The sequence below is a fragment of the Sphaerodactylus townsendi genome, linkage group LG04 (assembly GCF_021028975.2).
Source record: "Sphaerodactylus townsendi isolate TG3544 linkage group LG04, MPM_Stown_v2.3, whole genome shotgun sequence".
Lineage (NCBI taxonomy): Eukaryota > Metazoa > Chordata > Lepidosauria > Squamata > Sphaerodactylidae > Sphaerodactylus > Sphaerodactylus townsendi.
The window spans coordinates 18,594,652-18,609,748 of record NC_059428.1 but is presented as its reverse complement, the minus strand read 5'-3'; the positions used below and the strand labels follow the sequence as shown (position 1 = coordinate 18,609,748).

The 15,097-nt window shown below is 48.0% G+C and overlaps 1 protein-coding gene across 5 annotated transcripts in view; it reads right to left on the bottom strand.

The window, feature by feature from the left end:
- Nucleotides 1-15,097, bottom strand: part of FAT3 (FAT atypical cadherin 3) — a 484,297-nt gene that overhangs the window by 35,074 nt on the left and 434,126 nt on the right. For all 5 annotated transcript variants that reach the window (XM_048492351.1, XM_048492353.1, XM_048492352.1 and 2 more), the window contains 2 exons: nucleotides 11,574-11,708; nucleotides 10,178-10,335 (listed from right to left, as the gene is read on the bottom strand). In XM_048492351.1, the coding sequence (XP_048348308.1) occupies nucleotides 10,178-10,335; nucleotides 11,574-11,708 (293 nt within the window). The remainder of the gene's footprint in view (nucleotides 1-10,177; nucleotides 10,336-11,573; nucleotides 11,709-15,097) is intronic.

Genomic DNA, 15,097 nt, shown 5'->3' with positions numbered 1-15,097 from the left:
TCATGTAGAAGAGAGGAGAAACAATGACAGATTAGAATCTGCCATTCATGCAGAGGAGTGGGGAATCAAATCCAGTTCTCCAAATTACAGTCCACCCTTCCCAACCACTGTATCGTTCTGGCTGACAAGACATACTTTGGAGTAAACGAGGCTGCTGGAAAGGCATTTTCCTCTAGCAGACAGTTAGTAGCTCCAGGTAGCAATGTCTGTGACCCCAAGTGGGGAATTCGTCCAGCTAAGGTCCCTTCCGCACATGCAGAATAATGTACTTTCAATCCACTTTCAATGCACTTTGCAGCTGGATATGACTGGGCGCAATAGCAAAACCCACTTGCAAACAATTGTGAAAGTGGATTGAAAGTGCATTGTTCTGCATGCGGAAAGAGCCTCAATGGCTGCACCCAGACTACATTTTCCATCAGTAGAAAGGAGCTTTCATTTCCTTTCCTTCCCCGCCCCACCCCCGACTCCAGTCCACGGGTCTTTACAAAATGCTGCTTGTGGCAGACACAGACCCTGAAGAATGACATAGAGAAGATCCTGCAGCTGGAATAGGGGATTAGTGGAAATTCCAATTTATTCTGGATCTAACCAAAGGTGCAGAAAGCAGGCAAAGTCAGGTGACGGACATATATCATTCTTAGCAAGTGTGTGGGGAAGGGTCATCTTTTTCTGCAATCTCTGGTGTTAACCTACCATTTGATTTATCATTTCCAGACCCTGTTTCCAGTGGTGGGATCCAAAAATTTTAGTAACAGGTTCCCATGGTGGTGGGATTCAAACTGTGGCGTAGCGCCAATGGGGCTGGGCGGGGCACGACGGGGGCGTGGTCGGGCATTCCAGGGCTGGACATTCTGGGGCGGGGCATTCCAGGGCGAGGCTGTGGCAAGGACACAGGCGCTGCGCGCTTGATCCTTAGGCGGGGAAAGCGAATGCCGCACGCGAAGCAGGCTGCCACACTGCGCTTGATGCACCTCCTGCTAGACTGCTTCAAGTTCTGCGGCGCTACTGCTGAGAGGAGGAGAAGCGTAACTAAAGGCAAAATCACGTGGCAAAATCACCCATTAGTAACCCCCTCTCGGCACACACAAATAATGAGTAACCTACTCTCGGGAACCTGTGAGAACCTGCTGGATCCCACCTCTGCCTGTTTCCTTCTTTGCTGTACTCGCTGATCAACGTTACCATATTTTGAAAGACGAAGGGAACTTTGACTTTATATCCGAAAACCTTGTGGGCCTCCGTACCCTGAAAACCTTTGACTTTATTTGCTGAACATTTTGTTGGACTCTTAAGGTGTGACTCAAATCAAGCTGATCCACCACAGACCACGATGGCTATGCTCTGAAAATATTTTGAAAGCGCTCATGTCACTGAGAACAGCACCAGACTTTATAATGAGACTAATTACGAAAACATATTCGTTAATTGTGGTGAGGAGAATGTAGCACCTTGTTACCAGTCACAACAAGGCAAGGTGTGGTTTCTATAATTGTGAATGATTCACCAAACTGTTCTCTTTGGCTATTATCCTAAAACACGAGGGTCAGCTAAAGTTACGAAATGATAAAAAGGAGAAAGAAATGAAACCAAAGAAAACAAAGCAAGAATAACTGTTCAGAAACATATGTCGGCTTGGCGATGCCTGTAGTTACAGCATATACCAGTGATGGCGAACCTTTTTGAGACCGAGTGCCCAAACTGCAACCCAAAACCCACTTATTTATCGCCAAGAGCCAACACGGCAATTTAACCTGAATACTGAGGTTTTAGTTTAGAAAAAACGGCTGGCTCCGGTGCATTACTCGGGAGTAAGCTCGGTGGTAGTCGGTGGCTTTGCTTTGAAGCAACTGTGCAACTCTTCCAACGGGTGAATCACGACCTAGGAGGGTTTACTCCAGAAGCAAGCCCACATTGCCAGGAACCCGGGCTAACTCCCAGGTAAAGGATTAGCGTTTTAGTTCTTTGCATGAAAATCAGTGGGGTTTAACAGCAACAACAGGGTTTACCTGCACCAAAACTAGGTCTTAGGTTTAATGCTAATAATCAAGCCCAGCGGCCCAGGCTAGCTTAGATGTGTGTGTGTGTGTGGGGGATGACTCTGTTTGCGCGTGCCCACAGAGAGGGCTCTGAGTGCCACCTCTGGCACCCGTGCCATAGGTTCGCCACCACTGGCATATACTGATAAAAGAGGTCCATAGGGCTGCAAGTGTGCCCCTGACTGTCGCATAGTTATGGGGCAAGCCGGGCGACCTTCCTCTCACATTTCTTAACGCCAGACACCACAATGAACGAAATAAAATATAAACTTAAACAAGGAATTTCCTCCTTTAGGGAATCTTTGATAATGTGACATCAGGTATATCACTTCCAGGGAAAATGTGGAAGTGATGCAGTGCCGCTCTAGGAATAGCCAGGAACTCTGTAGTGACAATAGAGTTGTTCGTAATTCCTAGAGCTACCCTTGATTGCTTCCACATTTTCCCTGGAAGTGATGTGGTGGCATCGGTGAGATGGCTGCTGGGATTTTAAACATAATTTTTCTCCTGCTGTTTCTCTGAGCAGCCGTATGGAAAGCAGGTCACCAGCGGAAGACTTCCTGTCATAGCGGAAGGTCTCGCAGCTTTATTGGCAATGATGACTTCCCCACTGTGGCTGACACTGCTAATACAACACAGAGGCAACTGGGGCTTTCATATAGTTTTCCTCCTTCAAACAGGGTCATAGCGCCATGGGGCCGGTGGTGCACGATTCACCGGGCGCATGCCAATGCGGGGGCGTTCCAGGGTAGGGAGGGGGCGTTCCGGGGCAGGTGGGGGCATGGCAGAGGCGAAGGGCGCACGCGTGCCCCAGACGCAGTTCCCCCTCGCTCCAGCCCTGCTTCAAATCCGCTGCAGCAGCTTCCCCAAGAGCCTTTTCTATTTTCTTTAATAACAACAACAAACAGCAAGAGAATATTCTTATAATAGTATAACAATTTGTGCATCACGTCTCTGAATTCCCAGAGTTACATGTCTTTTACAACAACGAGAGGGGCTACTTGGTGTGTTTTTAAAATGAAAACTGGGGATTGAGAGAACCAGATATAGATTGTTGAAGGTCGAATCCACACTGCCGTCTTAGCCAGGTTTCAAAACGCAAACTAACCAGGTTTCAGGGACGACCTCCCCATTGCTTGCGTGGCAGATTCCGTTTCTGGCGCTCGTTTTCTCCGTTAATCGGCGTTCCAGCAGAACCTGGTTGCAAGTGGCATAGACCCCATTAACATGGATCAGAGCTGATCGAGGGGAGGATGAGGGTTGAAACTGTTTCGTTTCCCGCCCTGGAGTGTAGCGCAGAATTGAGGGCAACCAATCCAGCACTGTGATGCTTGTGGCGCAACCTTTCCTTGGTTTCATTTCCGCTTTTGCAATCAGCCAGCAGAAGGGGAGGCAAACATTAAACAGTCAAACACGTAACTTTGTATCGTTCATGGTTTACACAGGTAACTTGATTAACTGTTTGCACAGTTAAGCGTTAAACTTTACTGCGCTGTTTTATCACACCCTACAATGTACATTTCCACAGTGGGAAAAGGTCCGCCCATCAAGCCAACCAATCAAGGGGAGACGGTGAAGCGGTTTCGCTGGTAGTGGGGATTGCTAAGAAGTTCTGCAACGAATTGTGTCTGCTGTGTGCTCGCGGTGGGAGGAGAAACTCTGATGAAGAGGACACGGTTTCACAACGAACAGGTTTGGATCTGCGTGCAAATTTCAAGTGGGGATTCGACCATAATAACATTCAGTCACCACTGTTTAAGCCCTCTGGTGGTGGGGGGACGAAATGGCAGCTGTGGGAACGAGGGCAGGCAAATGGCTGCCAGGTGGGCATGACCGGGAAAATTGTGCTTTTCTGCTCAGAGCGCAGTCATTCAACCTTCGTTTGATCTCTCACAGATTCACAGCGAGGCAGGTTTTGGAAAGATTGGAGCAAAGTTGAGAAAAACCAAGGAGGTGCATAATGGTGTGGGTGGAGAAGCAGAAGAATGGGAAATGCTTCCAGCACCCTCTAACCTCCACCCCTCTGTTCATTACATTGTTCCGATGCCAGAGGTTTGTTTTTTTTTTGGGGGGGGGGGTCTGGCACCAGCAATAAATATGTAACGGACGCAAAACCTCATTAAACTGACCAGGCAGGAGGCTAGGCAGAGAGCTCTACGGGGTTATACAAATTGGCCTGCTTTGATTGCTTCACCAAATAAGCAAACTGAGATGAATGGGCGTCCGTATATCATTTCAGAATATTAGCCTCGCTAAGGTGCTTGGCTGTCTTCCATTTCTGCATATCAACATTGGCAATAAAAACGATCGAACGGCTCTTTGGGGACCTCCCCGGGCTTGCAAAGTCCATCTGCAGTGGCAGCCCACGAATGCAGAACGGTGCCTGCCCATTCACCTCGGGGAATATTTAGTTAGCGGGATTACGTTTCGGATTCATTTGAGCAAAAACGGTAGATTTAATTAAAATATTCCTTTCTTCAATTCCTGTCACACCTGGGATCACATCCAAAGCCCCTCGCTGCTTGGAGCGGTGGAAGTTTCAGGCAAGTCTTGACTGAGGAAACATATGGCCGGCCCACACAAATGGGTACTGTATTTCGCTGAATAAAGCCACACACAGGTTGCCAAGCGCTGCCAAGGGTAAAAATATATATTTCTAGAGACTTTTTTTTTAATTCATCAAGTATGTATTTCCGACTCCCATTGGGAATCAGAGCCTTCAGACACCCTGGACTGAATTATCAAGATCCAGAATTCTGAGAGGATCTGATTTCAGGGTTTTGGAGGATGTGTCCATGAAGAAGAAGAAGAAGAAGAAGAAGAAGAAGAAGAAGAAGAAGAAGAAGAAGAAGAAGAAGAAGAAGAAGAAGAAGAAGAAGAAGAAGAAGAAGAAGAAGAAGAAGAAGAAGAAGAAGAAGGGAGGAGGAGGAGGAGGAGGAGGAGGAGGAGGAGTTTGGATTTATATCCCCCCTTTCTCTCCTGTAGGAGACTCAAAGGGGCTTACAATCTCCTTGCCCTTCCTCTCACAACAAACACCCTGTGAAACTGAAAAGAAGCTGTGACTAACAAAGGTCACCCAGCTGGCGTGTGGGAGTGTACAGGCTAATCTGAATTCCCCAGATAAGCCTCCACAGCTCAGGCGGCAGAGCTGGGAATCAAACCCGGTTCCTCCAGATTAGATACATGAGCTCTTAACCTCCTACGCCACTGCTGCTCCCTCCTACTGCTGCTCCCTCCTACGCCACTGCTATGAAGGGAGTGTCATGGAAGGTACCCGGCTTCTACCCATTCCCAAGCCTTCAGAGTTTTCATGGAGGTTAATTAGTTTGGAACTAAGAGCTAAACAGAAGAAGAGTAGTAGGAGGAGTTTGGATTTATATTTATCCTCCCTTTCTCTCCTGTACGGAGATTCAAGGTGGCTTACAAACTCCTTTCCCCTCCTCTCCCCACAACAGACGCCTTGTGAGGCAGGTGGGGCTGAGAGAGTTCTGAGAGAACTTCAAGCCCAGGCCCTAGCCCAAGGTCACCCAGCAGGAATGTAGGAGTGTGGAAACACATCTGGTTCACCAGATAAGCCTCCGCCACTCAGGTGGAGGAGTGGGGAATCAAACCCCGTTCTCCAGATTAGAATCCACCTGCTCTTAACCACTACACCACACTGGCTCTCAGTGGTCTATCCACTGCTGGGTCACAAGAACATAAGAAAAGCCATGCTGGGTCAGACTGAGTCCCATCTAATCCAGCAGTCTGTTCTCCCAGTGGCCAACCAGGTGCCTCTAGGAAGTCCACAACCAAGATGACTGCAGCGTTATCATCCCTGTGTCCCACATCCCTGTGTCATCCCTGTGTCCCTAATATAATAGGCCTGCTCCTCTGATACTGGAGAGAATAGGTATGCATCATGACAATATCCATTTTGGCTAGCAGCTATGGATATCCCCATCCTCCATGAACATGGCCACGTCCTTCTTAAAGCCTTTCAAGCTGGCAACCGTCAACACAACCTGGGGCAGGGAGTTCCATGATTTAACGACAGTCAGAGGTTTCCAGCCATGAAAGACTTCGACAATGCATTGATTTCTGGGAGCGTGTCATAAATCTACAAAGGAATTCAATCATACAGCCTGACATACCCTGATGACCTTTCCATGGTCCCATACCATTTTAGGATATACTGGGGGGAGGGGGGACTGTTCCATTCCAAAACACCCTACTCTTCACAAGGAAAGCTAACGTGCAGATTTCTCCTTAATATGCCTAAGAGAACAGTATTTTGTGTACAAAGCTTAACCTACTGCATCTGTGTATGGTTCTCCAGTTGCACAGTGGCAGATAGGAAGGCGCTCTAAAGGGTGATCACTACTGCACAGAGGATTATCGGCTGCCCTCTCCCCTCCTTGGAAGAACTCTACAATTCCCGAAGCCTAAAGAAAGCCCAAAATATTCTGAGACCCGTCTCATCCAGCACACTCTCTTTTTGAACTGTTACCATCCGGCAGGCGATACAGGTCTATCAAAACTAGGACAAAGAGGCTTAGAGACAGCTTCTACTCTAGAGCTGTGGCGATGCTGAACTCCGCGGCTTCGTGTTGATGTGTTTGGGGCTGTGTAGGGATGGGTGGAGGAAGGGGAAAGTGAGGATGGGGTATGAGTCTGAAATTGTGTGCATCGAGGAATGCTGCTGTAAATTTCGTTGTACAATGCACAATGCACAATGACAACAAATGCTTATGCTTAAGACTCCAAGGTCTACATTTAAAATATGTTTGAGGGCTGCAAGACCTTTTCAACAGAAGGTCTAACTCTACTTATTTAATTATTGGATTAAATTATGATGTATGGCTGAGAACAGGCTTCCAAAAATTACTTTATTAGAGCAGAGCCAATTTAGCCTGAAAATTACAGCTGCACAGAGTTAGGTAGATGAACCAATTATATGTTTTGTTTCGGGGGGTTTTTTTGGAGGTTTTTTTTGCATTGGATTATTTTTCCAATTGCAGGGCAGCCTTTGCCAAACTTGAGTCCAAAAGGAGGGTAATAGATGTTTATATCTTGCTCTTTCTGGCCAATTTCAAGGCTGGGCCCTCCAAATGCCAAGTCTGAAGTCAAGATGTGGGTTTGCACCATGTTATTACTTGCTCTTCTTATACTTAAGATAATATTACCCTCCGCAGTTCTTGAGGGAGGCTATCAAAACACACCCTATGTTTTCAGATTTAGTATTTATGGTTCTGGAATAGCTGTGGAAATCTGCCATATTTGTTTTATGACCCTGCTCTTGTGGACGGGTTGAAAAAAAGTTTCTTCCCTTGTGGCTCAAGAATGTGATTACTGGCCTATTGGTGTTTTTTTTTTAAGATTACTTACAAAATAATGATGGTAAGTGACAGCCCCATGAAGAATTATACGTCACGGAGGTAACCAGTGGAGAAATTTGCTTTTGACTCCACAACTTCCAGGATTCAGTAAGCTCTTACAAACTTGATTAGGACAATTTTCCACTTTGCAGGTCTTTGACTAAGCTTAGTCCTAGCCAAGGCACACAGCCTGCCTGCCTGCCTGCCTGCCCGCCCGCCCGCCCGCCCGCCCTCCCTCCCTCCCTCCCTCCCTCCCTCCCTCCCTCCCTCCCTCCCTCCCTTCCTTCCTTCCTTCCTTCCTTCCTTCCTTCCTTCCTTCCTTCCTTCCTTCCTTCCTTCCTTCCTTCCTTCCTTCCTTCCTTCCTTCCTTCCTTCCTTCCTTCCTTCCTTCCTTCCTTCCATTTATAAGCTGCCTGCTGGATCAGACTAGAGTCCATCTAGTCCAGCACTCTGCTACTTGCAGTGGCCCACAAGGTGCCTTTGGGAGCTCACATGCAGGATGTGAAAGCAATGGCCTTCTGCTGCTGCTGCTCCTGAGCACCTGGTCTGCTAAGGCATTTGCAATCTCAGATCAAGGAGGATCAAGATTGGGAGCCAGAGATTGACTTCTCCTCCATAAATCTGCCCAAGCTCTTTTTAAAGCTATCCAGGTTAGTGGCCATCACCACCTCCTGTGGCAGCATATTCCAAACACCAATCACACGTGCGTGAAGAAGTGTTTCCTTTTATTAGTCCTAATTCTTCCCCCCAGCATTTTCAATGAATGCCCCCTGGTTCTAGTATTGTGAGAAAGAGAGAAAAATTTCTCTCTGTCAACATTTTCTACCCCATGCATAATTTTATAGACTTTATATACAACAATATAATCAATACAAAAGCTGTAAAATAATATTTCTTCCTGTATATCTGGGGACACCCGCAAGTATGCAGATACCAATTTGCTGCCTGTGGCTAGGGTTTCTATGCTGTCAAACACACACACACGGTATAGTGGTTAAGGTGTTAGACTGGGACCTGAGAAACCCAGGTTTAAGATCTCACTCACTTCATGGAAGCTTGCAGGATGATTTTGGACCAGTCACATAGTACTTGGATGGGAGACCTCCAAGGAACACTAGGTGTCATGACGCTCAGGCTAACAGCAAACACCTCTTCCCATCCCATCCCATCTATATTTATTACCCACCCTTTACTGCAGTCTCTGACTATCTCTTGCTTTGAAAACCCTGTGGGTCACCATAAGTCATTTGTGACGACGACAAAAAAATGTACATATTTAAACAGTTCAACAAAGACATATAAATACATAACACATAACAGAACCAATGTTCATAATTATTTCTGGGGTATGCAAAACAAAACAAAAAAGTCTCCACTAGCTGGCAGAGAACAATGATAGAGGGGAAAGCGCAAATCTCCCTAGGCCGGGAGAGAGTTTCAAAGTGTGGGAACCAGAACCCTTGTCTAGCCGCAGATGGATCGGGCACCAAAAGCTGGGGCTCTGAAGAGGGTGGGAGTGGGCAGGTGGGTTTATATGGGAGAGGGCAATCCTTATGCTATGCTGGTTCCAAGCCATACAGGGTTGGGAATCAATTGGGGGGAAGGGGACTTCTGAATGAGCCATGCTTTAATGTTTAGTAATATGAACTAGTTGCAAAGCCTAGAGTGCCAGCTCCGGCTTTTTGCAGCCTAGGGTCTTGACACAGTTCAATAAAGCTTCGGAAATTTTCCTGAATCTCAATTATTGACTGGAGTAAGAGAGCCTCACAGCAAGCCAGCACCACACTCTGAAATCTAACTTCACAGTAAGATCAAAACCACCAAAGAACAGTGCCTTTCAGCAGAGGCGTAGCTGGGCCAAACTGCGCCCAGGGCGGATTCTATGTTTTCTGCCCCCCACAGGCCCCGCCCCCCGTGGCCACCTCTCACCCTCACCCCACTTACCTTAGTCCAGGCTGAAAAAGTTCAGACCTGTTCAGTTCAGGCTGAAAAAACCCTGGGGCAGGGCGAGACTACACTACCCAGGAGACCATGGGGCTCGCAAGGTCTCCTGGATAGTGTAGTTCCCACCAGGGGCCTTTTCAGGCTGCCTTTCAGCCTGAACTTTTTCAGGCTGAACTAAGGTAAGGGGGGGGGCACGAAGGGGGCACAGGGGAAGGGAGCGATCCCCCCCCGGTGCACACCCAGTGCAATGCGCCCCCCCTTCATCCTCAGCCCTGAAAGATGGTCCAGGAGCACACCATGATTGGTGGTATCACTGAGAGGTCCAGAAGAATGAAAAGGGCTGCATTCCTCCTTGTAGGGCCGTGGTGGCGAACCTTTGGCACTCCAGATGTTATGGACTACAATTCCCATCAGCCCCTGCCAGCATGGCCAATTTGCGGCTGATGGGAATTGTAGTCCATAACATCTGGAGTGCCAAAGGTTCGCCACAACTGTATGTAGGGTAACAACAAACCAGAGTCTAGTACAAATCTCTTTAACCAAAAGTCACTTAAGCAGGTCTTGCCAGCATGTCAGTTGCCCAGTTTCTCTGTTGCACGTAATAACCACTGGAGCTTATTTTAATAGAAATACGGCTATCAGGAGCAACGAGACCCTTCCCTCGTTGCTGCTGAAATGGCAGTTTCTCCCCTCATTATCTTCCAAACGAGTAACGCTTGGCTTTCTGCATCCCCGGCTAAAATGGAAACTGCATTCCCGGTAGGAAGGGCCCGACGGGAGGGAAAGCATATAATCAAGAAAAATAACTGCGGGAAAAGATAAACTTATTTTAATTACCTTCAGAATTATACAAGGATTTGCTCGGGTGTACATGATAATCCCGTTGCTCTGCAGAGTCCGCAGACGCAGGGCCAACTTGAATTCCTCTTTCTTGCTATTTTCGGAAACCCGGTATTTGATGTAGCTGTTCCCGGCAAAGCTGAGGGAAGTGTGTCCTGGAATAACCATCGGGAGAAAAGACACAACATTTTACTTCTGCGCTCGGGAGAAGTATCCCACAGCTGCCGAGGGGGGGGGGGAAGTTAATTAAGTAACATGCTTGGTTAACAAGGCCAATAAGGAACAACGTTACAAATGGAGCCCATCTTCAACTGATTAAAAACCCGTCTCTGTTGTATTTAACAGTACGCACCTTATGCTAAAGGAGATTAATCTGCTAATAAGGGGAGAAATTTGTTCCTCAATCGGAATTATTGCCGTGTATCAAATCAGATGAGTTGCGGCGGATAACGGAATGTTGTCGTGTTACGACTGTTATCGTTTTGGGATAGTTGAGGCAGGTCTGTGCAACTGGTGATCCATCCAGTCCAATGCAACCCAGCAGTTATATACTGTGGGAAGCCCCCCTTTTGCTGTGTTTTTTGTGTTCTGGGCAGGCCGTGCAATCAGAAAGATTCCTAAGCCCCTGTGGAAGGTCCCAGGTTATGAAGGACTCTGGAAAGGTATGGAGGGGTGCTGAACTTCAGGTTCCAGTACTTAATTCCCTGCAGCTCACAAGCAAAGGAACTGCTGTCCCACACTCTCCATTCAGTATACTGGAAGAGGAGGAGAAGGAAGAGGAATTTGGATCTATACCTCCCCCCCCCCCTTCTCTCCTATAAGGAGGCTCAAGGTGGCTTATGAGCTCCTTTCCCTTCCTCTCCCTCTCAGTTGTCAGCTGAATTTTCTAGGAGGGTTTCAGTGGCCCTATATTGAAGAAGACCTTTGCCATGCTGAGTGCTCATCACATCAAGCAATCATCAGACCACGCCTCCCCATAAGTAACCCGAACATAGATGATGAAGAAGAAGAGTTTGGATTTATATCCCCCCTTCTCTCCTGCAGGAGACTCAAAGGGGCTTACAAGCTCCTTGCCCTTCCCCCCTCACAACAAACACCCTGTGAGGTAGGTGGGGCTGAGAGAGCTCCGAGAAGCTGTGACTAGCCCAAGGTCACCCAGCTGGCGTGTGTGGGAGTGTACAGGCTAACCTGAATTCCCCAGAAAAGCCTCCACAGCTCAGGCGGCAGAGCGGGGAATCAAACCCGGTTCCTCCAGATTAGATACACAAGCTCTTAACCTCCTACGCCACGCTGAAACCTTCACTCCTGCCTTTGGAAGATCAAAAGAGAAGGGGAAGAGGAGAAATGGACCCACCATCTATTTCCTGTCTAAAACGATCAACAGAACAAGTACCTGAGCACTCCCCAAGCTTCCCGGGAGGGCACTGGCAGATGAAAGGCCTTTGGTTGATTTCGTAGCCCACACACTGCATATCTCCAGGGCAGGGTTTGTCCGTGCAGGGATCGCTGGAGCCGGGACACAACCCTCCTGTTAGAGGTAAAGAAGGAAACAGTCCCAATCACAGGAAGCAGAAGTTCCCCTAAGAGTGTCCTACGCAAGCCATCTTGGGCCTTTTCCCCACTTACCTTAAGCCCCGCGTTACTCTCTTCAAGTAGCGCGGGGTTCCCCGGCACTCCCCACTACAGGGGCGGCGACAACGCAGCCGCCCCGATGCTGCCACTCTCATGCCCCCTCAGCTCACGGCATCCCTGGTGCTCCTCGAAACGGTGCCTTTTGATGACCCCGCACAGAGCACGGGGTCGTGGGGACGCCCGAGCGCGTGCCAGAGATGCCACGCGCTGAGAGTAGCGCGCAGCAAAGGTAAGTGGGGAAACGCCCTTGGTTTGTTTTTCTAGACAAGAGGAACTAAAATTTGCTTTCTTGCTCTGGGTGGTGGCAGCTATCGAATCACCGCATCAAGATTGCAGTCTCGGAGAAACCTTCCCAACAATTGGCTGGCATCGGGTTGGATCCGCCAGAAGAATTCGGGGAAGGAGGTGACAGAGGATATCGTTCCCCACCTTTCCCTTCTCCCCAGCAGTTTGTCCAAACTCCTCCATGAGCCTCGCAAGCAAAACGCATTGGGTGGGGTGGGGTTTTGCAGCCATAAAGGGGAATCAAGTAAAATCGCCCCCTTTCTCTCTTACATTTGCGGGCTGCAACGAGGGAAGGGAGAAAAAGGAGTCATTGTACTTAATTTATCCCCACGCCCCCAAACATTTTACTCCTGATCCTCGGAGAGGAGTTCTGGGATGGACAGCCCGTGGCTTGAGGAAGTGGGAAAAGATTCGCTCTGCCAACGCCTTCATGGAACTTTTTCAGTGGATCATGCCACTCATTCACCCTTCTGCTGGATCTCAGCGATGGCTGAGAAATCTCTTAATCTTGTTCGGAAAGAATGCCTTTGGGCAGTGGTGGCGAACCTATGGCACGGGTGCCAGAGGTGGCACTCAGAGCCCTCTCTGTGGGCACGCGCAAACAGAGTTCATCATGTGGGGGGGAAATCGCCCCCACCACACACACATCTAGGCTGGCCTGGGCCGCTGGGCTCGATTATTAGCCTTAAACCTAAGACCTAGTCTTGGGGAAGCAGTGTAGGTAACCCTGTTAAGTGCTGTTAAACCCCACTGATTTTCATGCGAAGAACTAAAGCGCGATCCTTTACCTGGGAGTAAGCTCGGTTACTGGCAATGGGGCTGGCTTCTGAGTAAACCCTCCTAGGGTCGTGATTCACCCGCTGGAAGAGTTGCACAGTTGCTTCAAAGCAAAGCCAACAACTACCACCAAGCTTACTCCTGAGTAATTCACGCCTCAGAGCCAACCATTTTTTCTAAACTAAAACCTCAGTATTCAGGTTAAATTGCTGTGTTGGCACTTTGCGATACATAAGTGGGTTTTGGGTTGCAGTTTGGGCACTCAGTCTCGAAAAGGTTCGCCATCACTGCCTTTGGGAATGCCTTCATAGCATGGCATGAATCTCTTTTCAATCTGCTATATTCAGGGGTGTACCGGCCACTGGGACATGCGGTGTTACATATCCCAGGGCGCACGCCATCTAATCACGTCCTTGCACCTGGCCTTTCCTGAGGCCCGGTGCCCAGCGCCTCCCTCCATTCCTGGGCCATGCTTTAAGACCATGTCATTGATTTCTTTATTTGGCTTGTGAGTTTCATCCACAAGTGTATAAAGGAAGCAGTTAACCCGCATGAAGGCAACCCCCTTATCACAAACAGCGAGTCCCTTGGGCAGTCCTGTAGAAGGTAAACATGAGCTGGCTCCACGTGCGGTTTGAACAAACTTGTCTTTTTGCCTGGAAACAGGAAAAATAACTACTATAGGTTTTGGTGTGGACACCGTCTGCCTTCAAATACCCTCTGCGTGCACTCAATGCACAGAGCACTGTGGTCAATTTAATCTCCTAGAGCCCTCTCTTTGCTTTGTTAAACGCCTGCTTGCCAAGTCTCTGAGGAAGCAAAGGACTCATAGCCGCGCCTTACCACTGCTGTGCAAAATGATGCGTGGAAAACCTATGAACAAATTGCAGTGCCAGTCACACAATAACCGGGATATATGACCAAACTGGAAAGCCTCACACCAGGGCTGACTGAATGCTTTTCTAGAACTGAATGCGGAGTTTTCATAGTGCTGAGCCATACATCATTCATCTGAAAGGTACATCAGAACAACATAAGGCCTTGGTCAGCAACTGCTTTTGATAGATGGCCGTTCAGAGATGGGATTGGGCTGCAGGCCAAAGAGCCTGACCTGCTCTCGAGCTTATAAACAGAAGTTTGATCTAGGGAAATCGGCTGGCAAAGGTTGTCACAGAAAGGAAGTAAATAATGGGTTTGATCCTGCCAATCCATTTCTCTAATGGTGGCTCCTTTCTCCGGCACAACGAGACTTCAGCTGATGCAAGAAACTCTGAAGGATCCAATCTAATATCATCTGGCAATACCTGATCAGCCTCTGCTAAGAGCAATTCTAGAACTAGATTTGAGTCCAGTAACACCTTGAAGACCAACAAGATTTTCAAGGTATAAACTTTTAAGAGTCAAAACTCCCTTCATATCTGACAAAAGAAGCTTTGACTGCCCAAGTCTTATAACCCAAAAATCTTGTTGGTCTGTAAGAGGCTACTGGACTTGAATCTAGCTCTTTTGCAGCAGACCCAAAGACATGGCTACCCTCCTGAAGCTATCTTTACGCTACACTTACTGAACTTTATCAAAAGGTATTGTCGAAGGCTTTCACGGCCGGATTCAACTGGCTGTTGTGGGTTTTCCGGGCTGTGTGGCCGTAATCTGGTAGATCTTGTTTCTAACGTTTTGCCTGCATCTGTGGCTGGCAACTTCAGACTGTGTAACAGACTTCTCTTGCCACAGATGCAGGCAAAATGTTAGGAACAAGATCTACCAGACCACAGCCACACAGCCCGGAAAACCCACAACAACCAGTTTATCAGAAGGGTTATATTTCTTGGATCAGACCAAAGGTCCAGTAACTCCAGTGTTTTGCAACCAAAGGCCCAGTAACTCCAGTGCTTTGCAACCAGTAAGCCAATCAGAGCAGCATTTGCTTATTTCTGTCCCTAGTATATGGAAATAAGAGGTCCAATTTATCTGACTATGCAGGGTTGTTTCCTTAATTAAACCGTGGGCTAACAATCATACTCCAAGCTATCCCCCAGCGAATCATCGAAGCAAACGGCATCTCTGCCACTGAGCATCATGATCCCGTGTGATTCATTCGCTCTCTATGCAGTACTTTCTTGGGACAGTCATCGGGCGAATTTGGACACTGGTGTTTTGAGAAAGTGTGTGAGAAAGACAAACAGTCACAAGGACTCATTGTTTGTCCGTGACAAATCTGACTTG